General features: G+C 41.4%; 1 protein-coding gene across 4 annotated transcripts in view; it reads right to left on the bottom strand.

Moving 5' to 3' along the window:
• LOC125762127 (cGMP-dependent protein kinase, isozyme 2 forms cD4/T1/T3A/T3B) overlaps positions 1-17,330 on the bottom strand; it is a 77,414-nt gene that overhangs the window by 28,533 nt on the left and 31,551 nt on the right. Inside the window, exons 1-3 of one of the 4 annotated variants that reach the window (XM_049423920.1) lie at positions 14,315-16,113; positions 14,053-14,249; positions 11,070-11,236 (exon numbers count right to left, since the gene is read on the bottom strand). In XM_049423920.1, coding sequence (XP_049279877.1) covers positions 11,070-11,236; positions 14,053-14,249; positions 14,315-14,905 — 955 coding nt within the window. In that variant the 5' untranslated portion in view covers positions 14,906-16,113. Of the gene's footprint in view, positions 1-117; positions 7,210-11,069; positions 11,237-14,052; positions 14,250-14,314; positions 16,114-17,330 lie in introns of those variants that run through there. The other 3 variants (XM_049423917.1, XM_049423918.1, XM_049423916.1) reach the window with 3 other exon arrangements.

Below are 17,330 nucleotides of genomic sequence, written 5' to 3'. Positions count from 1 at the left end.
ATGTCACCATGGCACACTATCAGGATATATCCGCTTACTAGGAAAATAAAAATACAGACAGTAACAAAAATCCACTCCCACTTTAGGGTGCGGAAAAATGTGACATTTATAACTCACCATCAGGATTGACGTAGATCTCCTCCACGTTGCCGTAGATGGGTTCGTTGGCGATCAAATTTCCTGTGCGTCGCTTCCGTGCGTACGTATGCACGGGAACTAGCGAGGCAAGTTTGCCACTGGCTGGGCCGTGACGCGAGGAAATGATGAACGAATCACCGCATTCATCTCTAAGCTGCGGACGTCGTTGTTGATGCACAGTGACAGAGCTGATACTATTGCTGATGCTACTACTATTGCTGGTACTTCTGCTGCCACCGCTAGTTCCTCCGCCACCAAACAATTTTTTAAAGGATGACGATTTAGAGGATGACGATGGTGGTGATGAGGACGAGGAAGAAGACGCAGAAGAGGACAGCGATGAGAGTGGCGAGTCGTGACATCCGGTCGCACTCTCATTCTCGGACATATCGCCAGCTTCCCTTACACCAGCTCCAAAATGTGACTTGAGCAATGTGCGCGGGAACTTCGTACCAGCCGAAATCGTATTATACAACATCTTGCCGAAACCGACTTTCTTATCGGAACGTTTAGGTTTCTCCGGTTCTAATCGCGGCAACAGATCGGCTGGAATATCTTCTAAAATTGGACGACCCTTGATGGTGCGATTGCGGGAAAGCGTTGCCGATGCACGTGGAATACTTGCCAATGAGCCATTTCGGCTACCCTCCCGGTAGATCTGAGAACAGAGATCGTTGTCCGATCGGTACGATGTCATACGGTCACCGATCGATAGATTACTCTCACTGTCATCGCTACCACGGCGATAGTCGGCTGGGCTGGATTTATCACGATACCGGGCCCTACCGGTACCATTATCACAGATCACGCTAGATCTCAGCTTGCTTTCGATTCCCGGCATCGGGTCCGGATAGTGGCTAACCGGACGGTGAAGATGATCCGAGTACTCGTCCATAGGTTTCTGTTGCCTCACACGTTCCTTTTTCGACTGGTGTTCAGGTGGAGGATGGTATTGATGTTGCTGTTGGTGCATGAACAGTTCCCGTCGATCTAGAGTTCTCTGCTGAGCGGTAGGGATTTTTGCTGCCACCGTATTGGAACGCTTTAAGGTTGAATTACGTGCTGGAACAGCCGGCACACGTTCTTCTGTTGAAAGTAAGTTAGCGTAGTGTCCTGCATCGAACTCGGCCATACTGGAGCCTCGCAAAGCAGGCCGCGGTTTGTGAGTATTTTCAAACATCCGTCCTTTGACGGTATGATATTTGGTAGCGTTTGGATCATCCAGGAAGTCTTTCGGGTCCTTCGACTCGTCCCATTCTGGGTATTGGCGTTGACGCGCACGTCTTATTGTAGCTGGCCGGTATCCATTCAATGCTTTGAGGACACCATTGCCTTCCTGAAAAGAATCGCGCTCCTCTTCATCGGGAAGGCCTTCGTCATCCTCAGAAGAACCGGCAACGGTCGATGTTCGATAGGACTCCAGGTTAACAGGTCTAGACGATGGATGATCTGCCGTTTCATAAGGATTTGTCTCGTGATGACTCTCGATCAACGAGTTCATGCTAGACTGTACTTTATTCCAGTTGGCCTCGTAGAGGGCACCCATTGCACTGCGTTGTTCGAGCGAAAGACTCGCATCAATAGCACGTCCTGGATGGTGTATAATCCGCATGTTTATCTTTTTTATTGCACAAAACGGAACCGTGTACGAAAATTTTTGTTTGCCCCCTTAATGCACTTGAAGAATAAGAGCACTGAAACTGAGCTGCACTATGCTGTATCTTTCATTTTAATGGTTTGAAAGATACTCCAATATTTTGACACTGCACACCGAAACTCTGCTGAATTGAGTGACGATTACACTCAATCACGAACACTAGCAGTATGTAATTCGTTCACTGGTAGCCACATGTAATATGATTATATTATTTGATACGCTTCAGCTACGACTGCCGCATCACAAAGGAACACAAATAACGAGAAAAATAAGCAGCAGTACCTCAATGTCTCAATGAACAAACGTGTGGAGCTCGAAGTACGATTTTGAAAGCAATGAGCGCATCTGTGCGCACGGGTGTGTGCATACCAAGGCACAAGGGTGCTTTTGTGTGGCGTCGGTTTTGAGGTAAACCCAATGATCATCAAGCTATAACTCCAATGGATTTCAGCTGATTATGGATTCTACGTGTGTTGGAGTATATTACGTTAAAATTCCCGAATGAACCGCTGATAACACTGGTTGATCACGAACAACATCCTGATCTACACCGACAATCATTCTATTACTACCCTGAACCTCAAGTGCACAAAAAATAGCCGGAGAGATACAATCATAATAGAGCTTTATTTTTAACTTCATTCTCAGATTATATTTGAACGCTGATGGCCAATGGAGAGTGGTTTTCGAGTGTCGATAAAGATTTGGCGTTAAAATGTCAACATGTTGTTGCTTTTTGAAAGAGGGGCAGTAAGGTTGGCAAAATTTGAAGGAATATCCAAATATTTCAACATACACAACCTTGACAAATGCTCGAGAGATTTAAGCAGACTAACGAAGAGTCTTTGTGGGTTTGGAAACAGCATTTGCTGTGGAATGTATAATTTGTTCTGGTTAAAGCATGCAACTTTATTTATGCAAAGTAGAAATTTGCTTGAAATGAATCGCATCATTAGAAGGTTTACATTTCCAAAGTAAATACAACATTTTTAAAATAAAAAAAGTCTCATGAAAATCACACAACCCTTTCCCTTTTAGAACGTTATTGTTTCCATACGCTCGACCATACCGTGTAAATGTATTCATTGATTTTCAACTCCATAAATTGAGCAGGAAGGGCTCACTAAACTCTACGACATCGTTGCGTAGACAGCGAAATCGACATTTTCCGGTCCAGCGGGAGGTAGTGTGACGCAGGATCCTTGAACCGGTTCGTTCGTCTCGTAGCTGGACTTTCGATCGCATCCTGAATCACGACTGCTTTGTACGGCTTCAACGACGTATTGCTTGGCTGAGCGAGTTTTCAAGGTCCTCAGCTTGCCCATAAAGTGAGTGAATGCGCATGAAGCAAGAAGTTGCGCGAACGTAAAATTGCCTACCAAAAACAAAATAAATCCGCCATGTCAGCCCAAATAGCAACCAATAGTAATCCAGTTTTCGCTATGGGCGATGAGTGTGTTTTTCGGTTTTATTGTCTTTATGGTATCATTTCATATAAAATTTATTTATATATGCGGCTTCTAATAAACATTTCGTTTGCGGGCTGAACGAATTCATGGGAAGGGACCTGCTGAGTATTGGGAATCTAATCTGAAAACTCAAAATCCGTAAGCGAATTAATTACAAGCAAAAATCGATAGGATTTGATTATCATATTGTAACTCCAATTCCACGTGTCTTAAGTTCCACTGCTCAAAAATAGGTTTCTAAACCATTGATTTCCAGGCAACACAATACGTACGTAAAATCGTCGAAAACCACCAAACGTATTAGGCAAAAGGTTAAGGAAGGGGCACAATTAATCGATTTTACGTCTGTCGGTTTTGCATTTCTTGGCCAACGGAGTGCGCGCGTATCAAACCGGGTAAGAGAAATTAGATTCCATTCGTAAGTGTGCTGAGCAAGACTAATTAAAAGCCGAACGTCAACACATCATAGCGTCGTGAGCGATGAAATGAATCTTTCACTCTATCGGATGGGATTAAATTGAACGCATTATCAGTTCTACTCTACATACCACTGTTAAACGGCAAAAAACTAGGGCATCTATTATACGCCAGTTAGTTCAATGAAATCAATTGCAAATTGGATGGCGCATCACATTGGGTACAGTGCGCTCATAAGATTCGTCTTGCGCATCCTTCAATTAGCTAAGAATTAATTGAAAGCCCCTGTCTACGTGTCCAATTACTTCCCGAACAGCCTGTGCATATTCGAGACGCTTGTAAGTATTTGAAGCCTTTCAACGACATCAGAAACACATTCCAGCACGCTAAAAAGGTTGAAGCTACCTTGCCCAGTCACGCGACGATCGTACTGTTCACGTATCAAAAGTGGTATCGTCAAACATCCTTAAAGTTTTGTAGGCTTACAAACGACATTTTGATTTTGCTTGCCGCGATCTTGTAATCAATCGTTGAATATAAGAAGGCGCAAAAGAATTTCACAAGGAGAAGGACCTTCGCATTTGTGTTACGATTTTTACAAGGGTATGTGAGCTCCATAGCGCTAAAATACTGTAAATCATTAGAATACCAATAGCTGTGGCATTTCGAGGATCTTGAAAATTAAATTCAACACACTGAACTTGATGGACATTTGCAAAAGCGTGATCAATAATTATAAATTGGAAGAGGAAGGATCATTGAACATTTTCACTTTTCTAGCAAAACTAACGCTTTATTATGTTTTGTTTTTCAACAATAAGGAAGTGATAGGCATTTGGGATTGTTTGTTTGTCCAATCGGCTCAACGCTTACTATGATGATCGATCATTCGGGATCGATTACTGAATGGCTTTTCAATTTAAACGATAATGTCTTAATTTGAGGCTCTCTGCTAGTTTGAAAGGTGATTCAATTTGGGATCAGTCATTCGTTACTTTTGCTGGCGTTGGCCAGTGTAATCGATGTTAATCCCTTCCATATAATCACCTGAGGAAAAATGAAGGTTTCGATCATTTTTAGCTCTGATTTAAAGTTATGTTATTCACGTAACAAAGGTGACTACCCAATCAACCACATACTCCATTCAGTAACAACTACAACAAAAAAATCAAACTAAACCTCATAGTATAAGTTCACTTCACGTTTGCATATATCTTGCAATCTGTGGATAAACAAACCAGTCCTCGAAATATGCCTTTCTATTCTTTACGGTAGGGGGAGAAAAAACTAAAGAAACAATCACACAAAATGATCTTTTAAGGACACAGGCTTCGTGCGGTTTGGTTAATTATTCACAACGCATAGGGTGGTCATGGCCGTACGGGGTGGTACTGAGCCAACACCCTACCCTAGAACAAACTCTCACAACTTGTAAATGGCTGCAGACTGCAGAAGTACTGTTGGTTGACCATGACGGTTTACCACCACTACATACAATGCCTCACGTATCAGGGAGAACCATACGCGATATATCCGAGATTGCCGATCGGAGTCTCGATACCTTCGACCGTTTCGGAGTGAACGAAAAAAATGTGCCAAAGCCTTTAAAATACAGCACAACACTTAAGGGAAAACCCCCATTGTGCAGAGATCGATCTTCAGATGGCCTTAGGAGAAGGGGTTGTCACCAAAGCGTTTGCCTGCGGCCAGACACACAAACAGTGATTGCTCATTTCACAAGCGTGACATAAGCTTGGGCAAAGAAGAATTGTGCTTTGCTTACTCAGCCAGGCGGACACTCTTCTTCGGGGGAGTTGAGAATGGTGGAATGCTCAGGTCCGCCAACGTCCTTCCCATTACGGACCGATGGCTAAAAGGGGAAATCCGTGAAGTAGAAGAAGGCAAAATTGATTACCACCCACTCTTATACCAACCGGTTATTTATACGATTTGCTTCTTTCTTTGCACGACTGTATCGAAAGACTTCCTTGTCCGAGGCATAGCGTTCCATATAGTTTGACTGATCGTATGGGCAAGAAATTCATCTCACCAGCTATGGCGAGCAATGGCTACTATTTTATGTGGTCGCTAAACACGATCCATGCGGTGAACGCCACGATGACGTGATTGACGCTAAGTAGAGTAGAACATTACACCCTACGGGCGAGTGAAAACACTTAATCGGCTGGATTCGAAAAAAAAATCCGATCTTAACTGCAAAAGCTTAATCATGAAGGTTCCTGAGAGGAAGTTTTCTTGTAGGAAATCTTTTCTGAATTTGCTACGACAGTGATGTGCTCCACCTTCACTTTCCTCTTCGATGTTCACTTTCGATGTGCAGATACACTTTCACGAGCGAAGGTATGGGGTATTCGGGTTCAGAAGATCGTACTACTCGTTTATGAACTATTTCCAACGCTAGCAAGAAGGCACATAAAAATCACATACATAGATCACTTTCCTGCACCCAAACGTAACAGGCTGAATAAACAAAAACTCAACAAGGCCTGGGTGAGACTGGGAGGGCTAAGAACTTGTTTTTGTATATCTCGAGGTTTCGCCTTCACTTCCAACACGTTTGCTCTTAGACATTTAACAGCTTGCCTTGCTGTTGTGGTTGTTGCGGGGCTGTACAATGCTGTTGCAATGCAGGTACTGCATCACAATTCACTCACACCGATCGTCACCTACCGAAGTGTACACAAACAATCGCCACTGAGTGCAGAATACATGAATAAAACCGCACGGTAACGCAGTTTAATAAATCCGCACTACCAAAAGCGCACGTGTGCGTGTGATCGTGGCTGCGATTGATCGTAAACTTTGCATCCGATCCGCGTGCCAATCCACGATACGATCCCGCTGTCCACTTCTTTGTTGTTTTCGATTCCTCTGTTTCGCACGCACGTACAAGGGGCTTGGTGGGTAAATTGACGTACACTTGCGGAACATAAACAAACTAAGACAGGAACGCATGCGAAACCGAACCACGGCGTAAACCGCGCGTGTTGCTTTGCCGTCGGAACGCGAAACGTGACTGAGCCGAACTGTCGTGTCCGAATCGTACGTAAGCTGCGAGAGTGTGTGCCCCTTTTGTGGGTGCTTTTTCTCTTTGTGTTTCGTGCTGTGCGTGCTGTACGATCGGTTTTCACGATCTCTTCGACGCTCCAAGAGACTGATCGTTAAGCTTCGCCGCTTTGGTGGCATTTAAATCGTCTGGTACAACGGAGCAGGCGCGAACACTAATATGCATTTTGGTTAGTTACGCTCTACGAACTCTCTTCCACACTAGAGAGTTCGCATACTGTGAGAGTGTTATAAACAAACATTGGCCAAGGCACCAACAAGGGTGATGTTTTGAAATCGCAAGAGGCCGGTTGTAAGATTAGTTAATATATGGCGACAAAAGAGAATTTTTAGTAAATATTCTAGTGAATACAATATATAATATATTAATAGATATACTAGTCGAAAATATATACACATTAATAAAACATTATTTGATTAACATCAAATGGTAAAAACAAGCAGCTAATAGCTAACGATAAATCAAATTGATAACAAAATATAGCGTACCATTATGTACTGTTGAATATCCAACTCCAAGTTTATAATCTTACATAAACATAAATGATCTTTTTTTTAATTAAATCAGATAACTTCAATGCTACCAATGAACCAAGAATTCAAAACTTCATCGTCAAATAAAATATTTGATACGATATTTGGATTCCGATGTCGGCTCTACCTGGAAAAAGCGCTTACATGGATGCCCTAATTTAATAAAACAATTATCATGGAAAAACATTCAATTAAAATGTTAGAGGGCACGGGTGAACCATTATGCCCAATCATAAAACGATCATCAGCCTACTAAAACGGCCCTAAAACCTCCCCTTTAGTGAAGCACAACAGTCTAGATATTATTCGAAACACTCGCAATCTCGTGAGAACAAATCTATGCCGATTGCCGAATCGACCGTTTGATTGCCACCACCCGACCCAACAATAGCAATCCAATCGGGTGCGTTACTTCTTCATCTTCGAATCCAACTACTTCACATTTACAACCCTGGCATTTGTGGTGCAACATCTTTCGCGTCTGCCTTGACTGGTGACCTGTGAGAGTGAGTATAGTTGAACGGCACAGTACCTCACTCGAAATGTTATTAGGTAGGCCTTATCGCAATGCCATACCGGTGTGTATTGTTCTTTAGCTGACAGGTCTAAATAGACCCTGCGGCAGAACATGATGATGAGTTTAAGACAGATGCTATCGGTGTCGTAAAGTGTCCGATCGAGCAATACAAACAGAGTCGTGGTTCAGTTGGTGTGACAAGAAACGAATGTTATGGCTCCAAACCGGTAAGATTTAGACACATTCCAAGTACAAAGTTAACGTGAATTTGTTATCCAGAATTACTTTCAGCCCGATGTGTACTATTCAATTCAATTGAATTAGTCAATGTCCTTCAGGGCTTTTCAAACCATAGCTCAGGTCTTAGGTGCGAAAGCCATGCTTAGTGAAGTGAAGCCACCGTCATCGCCATCGCCAGTGTAACACCGTCATCGCTGCCTACCAAGGCCTTCGAAAAGCTGTAAACAAATTCTTAACCGCGAAAAAGGCTAAACAGTTAACGAGCAAGTTATTGGTAGCAAATATCACAATCGAACAGCAGGCAACCAGATTTAGAGTGTCCAACCTTCAGGGACTATTTAAAGAAGACCACCTGTCGGTAATATAGTTAACTTATAGATGTAGCACATCTATTTTACAAAAACATCTAGAAGAGGAAGTTTAAATATAGGCGAATCAAATAACAATAGGTTAACCAGACACACAGACATTAAAAATTCACTGAAGTGAATGGTTAAGAACAATCGCTTTACTGCTGTGTTCGTTAAATGGCACGATAAATGTTCAGAACAGGAAGCAAAACGACGACAACAGTTTGTTAATTAACGTCCCAAAAAAGGGTCGAGCGGGTGTTCTATCAAATTCAAACTAAACCAGATGTGGAATGTTTTGACAAAAGACTACGTACAAAATTCTTCCAAAGGTTGATGACATCGTGACAATTGCTACTCGAACCGATCGACGTTTCGGTTTTTCATATTTCAGAAAATCCATTTCACATTGAACAGCACATATATGTTAAAAGCTTTCAAAGGCACATACATAATAGGTATTTTAAGAAACGGAAGTGCCGACACCTGATAATGCTTACGGTCATTTGCTTTGCAACGATGAAATCGTTAGTGGAGCGTTAAATTATGTTGCACATAGAGTGCACGGTGTAGGGGTTTTGTTTCGGAGGCTTGTTTCGACTTGCGTTTCGCACATCCGCCTGGTCCCGCTCGTACCGAACAAGAGACGGCGATTAATTTGTTTGCGATGGTTAGCGAACGCAAGTTGATAGTTTTCATCTGACTTTGTACCATGTTTCGCATATTTTACTGCCATTTTTAACACGCTTCATCATCTAATAGATGCGTTTTTGTTCGTTGAAAGGGACAGCTTGTTGATACCTTTGCTAATCGGGTATAGCTTGTACAAAATAAGACATTCATATCGGTTTGATATGCCTTGTTTCACCATTATCAATAGCTTAATTAAGAGACTATATTCTTTTTAAAATGTAATTCAATGTAGTTGCTCCGGAAAAACAACATTTCGTGGACTACACCATACACTACATAACTTATGTCTATAAACAAATAGTTATCTGTTTATGGTTATTATCTAATAAATTGAAAGATCATCTACCCACAATGGTTGAAAGATGTCGAGCGCTGATGAAAGCAGAAACCTAACCACGGCAATAAATACTTCAATTCATCAACACAATTCTCATCTATCTCTAAACTCTCTTTGGCGAATGGCAAACATTTCTTGCCAATTACTTTCTTCTGGAAATGAGCAAGACGCTTTGCTTAGTGCGTCGTTGGTTAGATAATTCATCGATTGTCATTTGATCTGAAAGCGAAAGCATTTACCGGCCGGGCCATTCGTCTTCATAGCAACCATTCGTCTTCTGCGCTCTGTGGTCGTGTAATATTTTAAGCACGATGCGAAAATACAAAAATCTCTTGCATCGTACAAGTCTGTCGTTGTCAAGGCAGTAGGTACACCAACGCATTCGGAGAAAGTGAAAATGATGGAAAAATATGCTTAAGCGTTAGTGGTATTAATTTTACGCGCGGGAAGCCGTTAGAGACAAGACCTTACGATTACATGGCATTACACCCTATTGCAACGAAAAGGAAGGTTCTTTTTTGTAGACGCGTGCGGATGTTGGACTAACGCATCACTAATTTCCAGCGACTCGTGACTATAACAGCTCAGCAATTTATCTTTTTGTTCACTGTATAAGTCTATTTGTCTATTTTCGGAAAGTCAAATATTTCATATGTTTGTGTAACATAAAAGTTTTGTAGGGGCGGCACTATGGTGCATGTGAAAAACGGCGGTGGACACACGGCAGGAAGAGGTTCAAATCCCATCCGGACCGTCCCCCGGAGCAAGGACTGACTATCCTGCTACGTGGTAAAAAAGTCTCGATACGGCCAGGCCGTTCTAACCGAGCAAAAAATAAAAAATATAAGTTTGAAGATAAAAGAATATAAGATAAGGATGAAATAGAAATAGCACAAATAAAAACTCATTATCTTCTTATATGATTCCATATCGTTTAGCCAATTACTTGTGGCTCCTTATGACATGAACTACAGCCAAATAGTCTTATAGGTACCTCTATCCAAGCGACCCTAGCGAACAGATCAAGTATAGTCACCATTGTTGTCTCACCGACTATGCTATTTGACCAGCTAAGTGTAAATTACATAAACCATTTATAATATCAATCATTTATCATTTATAATATCAATTTAATTCTTCATTTTCTTTAAACATTTCTTCAAAAAAAATCTCTAGAAATATCTGTAGATATGCAATAATGCATAAACACTAACATCGACAAAGTCGACAACCGAGCCAGATTCGTGTTTGCTATACGCCTAAAGGTATGCAATGTACGCAACGAATGAGACCGCCCATTAATGCGCGTCTTGAATGGTTGGCGCGTTTGCCCCATTGTTAGGGAATTTTGCTGTAAGATTATTATTTACTTTTACATATTATTTCACCCCAGCTCGATCACTTGAGCAAAAAAAAAAAATTAACAATTATTGAATTTTTGAAGAGTTACATTACCTTAACAGAACAACTGTTGAGTACAACCTTTAATGTACCATAACTCATGTTTAGAGTTAGTAGTAGCAGTATGTATAAATAAATGTATATCACTGCGATGAAGTCTAATGTATTATAACTAGAGATTCTCTAGAAAATAAATTATATTTTATTTGTAAATAGGGAGCTCACTTACCTTCCATCACATATACAATACTGCCAACATCGCCCTCCTTGATGATAAGACTTCCAGCAGCATATTGTACCGGATACATACAATCAACGATCTCGCGTATCTGTGTAATTTCCAGGTTCTTCATGAAATCATTATCCAGGATGGCCGATTTGATTATTTCACGGGATCTAGAATGAAGAAAAGCACAAATATCACCCCATTAATCATCACAGTCAATTACAACGGTGAGAAAACTCCAGGCTCTGCCCAAATGCGCTCCTTTATTTGCTGCAGCCTGAGCGTCAAGATGATCGATTGGCGATCAAATTGAAGTACGACAGAAATGATCGTAATCGTGTTTCACGGGAAGGTCGTCCGGTAAGACAATTAGCGTCAGTGAGTGCAGATGTCGTTTTTCGCGATTGCAATAATCAATCAAGTGCGCGTTTGCAAGAACAAAATGGCTTCTATGGAATAGATTGCCATCACGTAACAATTAACTTATCGATGTATATAAATAAGACGTTGCACATTTTTGTTGATTTGCTCAATTTCATGCGTAAAAACAGAAAATTGGTTTCTAAAAAAGGGAAATACATATGTTGAGCTGGTTCGTAAATCCTTAATTTGCTTCATTTGTGGGAGTTCAATAACACCGGAATGTAAACTGAATACGGCATTCATAATACTGCATGTTTTGTACAACCGTCCGCCAAAATACATAGAAGCATTTTATCCCACACATTCAAAAAGGTAATGAAAACTGTCACCCGCCCGGTAGCTTAACTGGACAATAAATCTATCACATGGAACACTAATACGTGCTAGTATAATGTTTCACGGTGACATTGGTGTTACACGCAGAAGTTGAAGTTATTATTTTTTACGATTATTGTCGAAAGTAGCGAACGCATTAAACATTTAGCGAAAGATCATAATAGCAATAAAACAAGTGTGGCGAATCGATATAACTGTGGTTGTTGTCTACATGTTAATGAGATGATCGTAGCAAGCACGGACCATGCCGTTCCCAAGTGCAGCCAAGGTATACGGTAGAACGTCAGCTTAAGCGATGGTGGTTAATGAAATTGTCATAGCTATTTTATGGTGACAAGCGATGACTGTTGAAGTTTGTAGCGGGCATAAAATTTAAGACTGCTCCAGAACAAACTTATTAACTGACGAATGAACCATTGCACAGCACGGGTTGACGGAACCAGGTGGGTTGATGGTTGGAACACGGCTCTTGATAATATACGTGGGTATAAGGTTATGAGACCCTACCTGTTGTTAGTTATATACTAAAAGGTAGTTGAGGATATCAAAGCGTCGCGTCGCGTAACGTTTGCTAACTGCATCGTGTATAGCATTTTCCACATGGGCGTACATGGTTCCCATGGAGTGCAAATGTCAGCCATTTCTGGGCGGAATAACATATTCGCGCTACGGTTTGTGTAGGATGCAGACATGCTAGACGGCGAACAAACTAACTGGGTACGGCACGTGCTGAAAGGAATCCTTCTACAATATCTGTAACACCTAAAACACACTCCTTTTTACCGAGCCCTGCAGACCTTGGAAGCCTGTCTGGGAATTTTCTCCTCGAGCCCTCCCCCCTCGAAAACCCTCGATCAGTAAGGTTAACAACCTTCAAGAAACGCTGTTTTTGGGAGTGTGGCCTCCGCTTCGAAAGTGTGTACGCTGTTTGCTGCATGAATTATGACGACCTTTGCGGCACCCGCTAGTGGCGTGAGTAAAATTATTAATGAGGTAATTATTAGCTGATTACTCACACCATTCATAGCAATGACCCATGGTTTAGGGAGTTTTCATCCATATTTTCATTTGACGCTCCATTTTGAACGAAACATGGCATTTGTGATGTTGTGTAGATCTACGACGTTTATGTTTGTATAATTACTTAATAACTTTTCCATTTTAATCATTGTAAATAGCGATATAAACTACTGAAAAAAAGTGTCTAATGTATTTAATGTAATTTATATGTAAAATCTTTCGAATAAACTTTACACCAAACACTTATTCTCCTCTGCGAAACTGATCACTAATCCGTTATCATAAGTGGTGTTCTGTGGCGGGTTGTATTATTTATGATCAGTAGTGAGGTACTAATTTAGATTGAATTAAACCTATATTAGTACTGCGTTCGATGTAGATCGATCGCAATGAAACAGCTTCGCAGTATCGTCGGCATTACCTGCGTACATTAAGTCAAAGTGCGTAGTGTCCAATCGTCGATGCCATATCTACTGCAACCCCTGGGCGGATGTTTAATGCTAGCACCAGTGCATAACAGTTGCGTACTCACTATAGCTCAAATTCACCAGTATAGCGTTGGCCTACAGGCAAGGGCCAGGGAAAAGGTGGTCTAATCAGTGACAGAATTAATGCGGTTTAATTTGCGCGCCGAATACGCCGGAGTCACACGGAAAGGGTGCAATGTAAACATTTTAATTAACTACCACCGGGCACGCAAATGTGGCAAAGAAACGATCAACTATAATACACGGTGTGATTTGATCATTACACGGGTGTTGTGGAAGGCTACATCCCTCAGGGGATCCTTTGAAGATATGCTAAACTCGTTACAATGATTAATTTTATGGAAATATAACGCGAATATTCCGAGCTGAAATGCAGTTTCCTTCAGACTACAAATAACTCCCGATACTATCAACAAGATGTAGTTTCTCACGCAAAAAAACTGTGTACATGTCACCGGAAAAAGCCCACACTTGCTGAGAAAAGGTGTATGTAATGATGCAATCCACTTGACACCATTGGTACATTTTTTTTTTCAAGCTATCCTTCGATTTGTCAGAATCTTGTTCCACGCGGAATTTGGTACAACTTGTTGACTAGTACAACCGTCGGCTATAAAGTAGCGTGTGAATATTTGCCTGCACAGATGGGAGGAACTCAACAGTTACCAATTTCCTGGTGTAGCAAGACTCACCAACACACACCTAAATATTGCACTTACAATGAAGATTTGGGAATCTTGATGAGATCGCCTTGCATTCCAGCTAATGAGGACAAGGGTTCCGCACTGATGGCTTGGCGCTTGATGCGTGGTTCACTGACGGGCAGGACGCGTGTATTCTCCACACCAGGCGACCAATTGTCGAATGTGTCCTCAGAGCAGCGCTTTTCGATCATAGCCTTCGTAATGGGTCGTACCTTAAGGACGGGTGATCAAAATGTCATTGGGTGATCGTATCCAGAGGTCTGACTACCCTACTTACCACTTGACGGAACTTATCGATCTCATTTTGCAACTCGTCTAACCGATCGTCCTTGCTAAGGGATTCCTTTTGAACGAAGATGAGATTATTCGAAAGCCTGATCACCTTCTGATTGAGCTCACGGACCATCACATCTTTCTCTTTCAATTCCTTCTGAAGCTTCTGCAACAGATCATCAACGTTGGCGGCTCCGTTTTCCTTACTAGCGCCTCCATTAAGAGTAAAGTTTGGCGGCACCGATAAGTCACTCTTATTGCTCTGATAGTACTCCTTCAGCTTGCGATACTCATTCTTCAAATAGCGAATGCTAATATCCCGATCACGCACATCCCTTTCCAGATCGACTAGTTTCTCGTTTTGTTCACGTAACGTTTCGTAAACGGTGCGAAGTTCACGGCGCAATGCTACCACAGTATCCTCGATAGTCCGATCGTACTTACAACCGGCCGCACTGAGTCCCGGCATCCCAGAAGCAACTGGACGACCATCAACACTGCTGCCATTGCCTGTGTTGCCATTTTTGCTGCCTTTATTACCGAGCATTCCTGCATGTAGTGCCGACTTCATCGTCGGTGGCTTGGACGATGACATTTTTGACTGGCACAGGAATCCCGATATTTCTCAACACAAAACTTTAGGAATGCGTCCGAAAACGGCACAGGAAGGTGACCACTTAGTCCTAGATAGTATTGCGGCGCACTGAACAGAAATGGACGCAGTCACCACTTTTCACCTGTAGAGTCAAAAACTTTCGAAGGCTTGATGCTGCTGAAACATGTATTGTGTTTTACCTTTATATTTTTTTTCTTTTAATTTACTTTTTACATCACAAAAGGCCTAAAATTCCACAGATGCCACAGAAACTCTGGATGAAGATGTTGCCACTGTTCGAGATACATGCACGCATACGCACACGTTGAAAACTACTGAATAACGCACGGTACAACTATGATCATCGAATGGTGTTGTAGCATTTTGGATCGGGTTCATTCGCAAAAACACTACAGCTGGAGCTGTAATTGGAGTTTGGGATGCCCGTGGAGAGGATTTCAATGAAGTGGCTGTATTTGCAACATTACAACATTGTCTCTTGTTCCAGGAGCTAGTGGACACTGATGAAATCGCACACTTAAACCGAACTCGTAGTTTGATGACACTTTAATGGCGGTCTTGTAATACAGGTACACTCACACGTTTTTCGTTTGTAAACAGTTTTCTTCACATGACACGATACAGAGCAGATTTTATAAGGAAAATAAAAAAAATATAACAATAATCAGATATTACTTTAACGGTGACAAACGCTTACAACTATGCTACGACGCTGTGGATCATTCGCGACTAACTCGTAAGGCAGGATGCTGTTTCGGTCGGTCCTACATGTTTACGTTAAGACAAAACGGGTTACTTTTTTCTATATAAAAAAAAATATATGTGATAATTCTTAACTCAAGCTAATTAATAGGATATGGTACACGATGGCTCGTTAATTTCGACTATAATTGAATTCAAACTTCGAAATCGATATCTCCAGCTCTAGTCCATGATATATAACTGCAAACGTATGACAACATTATTTAATCACTGTAGTCCGAAAATGCTTCTGGTAAACCTGTTGAAATTCATCAACCAAATGTCTTAAACAAATGATGATTCATTTCGCACGTCTACCAACCAATACAACTTCCTCCAGTAGCGAAGCTTTCACTGAGACGTAACCCCTAGTGCAATTACGACCCTTAAGCCAAAAATCGTTACTTGCAGCTTTAGAAACGGGAATTCTTGTATTGAAACCTACACCCGGGCGGCTCAGACCGATTGACAACGGCAAATTTTACTTTCGCCTTTTCGGATGTCAGCTTTGGCACAAAGAGGACATAAAAAATGATATGCCACAAATCAATGGGCTTTAGTGCATACGATTGCGGGGCGAATGGAATTGGATGTGTGAGAGAAGCAATATTAATAACGCAAAAGCAGTTCAAGTGATTTTATTTTCAGTCTTAGTTTGTTCCGAAAAAGGACGTTCTCGTCAAACATTTCTGCTTTGTGATCTCAAAATCATAGGCTCACAAAAACAGTTCACGCCACTTTTGGACACTGCACGAACTCTATATGTATATTGACAAATGGTCAAATCTGCAGTGGGTTGTAATAAATTAGCATCTTATTTGTTCCGATTCCTCTAGAATACATTCAACAGGCCAAGACAACGGATCAATTTTTCATACTACTTTACGATAATTAACTTCCGTCGGTGTCATATAGTCGTATTGGATCGTATGCAAAGAGAAAGGATCGATCAGGTTTGGCAGTAAGGTAATATGGTGCTACAATCCAAAATTGGGTTTGTTTGGAAATGGTCTCTGCTATTGATGAGATGTGCTTGATTGGATTGAAATGAGTATGAGTAATACGGCTCTTGATGGACATAATATAACATGTTACGATTAGAATTCCAACCATAGGCTTTGTTATTTAATTAGTGTTATACTAATTAAAACTTATCTTCATATTAGCATTCGCCACCCAGACTTCTAGACATCCATTTCAACACCCTCCAAAAACACATGACAATCGAAGTCGCTCTTTTCTTTCCCTGCGGCTATTTTTTTCGTGATTCGTGATTCGTGATTCAATCTACCTAATAAAAGTCCTTCGTCGAAGACTTGAGCGAATTACCGATCGTTCAACTGCCAGCTGTCAACAGAAAACAGAGCCAAACACATAGTCCATTCTCTGGTTCGTACAACCGATCGTGGCAAGGCACACTGTTTCCACATTGGTTTCGAGAAGAATCGGTGGCTGGTTTCGAGAAGAATGACAGACATGCGTCAAAACGCAAATGCGAATAATAAATGTTTTTAATCGGTTCATTCCGTTCGATTATTCGAGTAGAGAGACATGAGGCGATCAAGCCATCGATGGCGTCTACCAGTCATCGGTGATCTACATATCAGACATCAGTGTCTGAAATTGTGCCAATCAGATGCAATGTCTTCATTGAGACATATTC

The sequence above is a fragment of the Anopheles funestus genome, chromosome 2RL (genome assembly GCF_943734845.2).
Source record: "Anopheles funestus chromosome 2RL, idAnoFuneDA-416_04, whole genome shotgun sequence".
Lineage (NCBI taxonomy): Eukaryota > Metazoa > Arthropoda > Insecta > Diptera > Culicidae > Anopheles > Anopheles funestus.
Note: the sequence above shows the minus strand (reverse complement) of the source record. Positions and strands in the feature narration are given on the sequence as shown.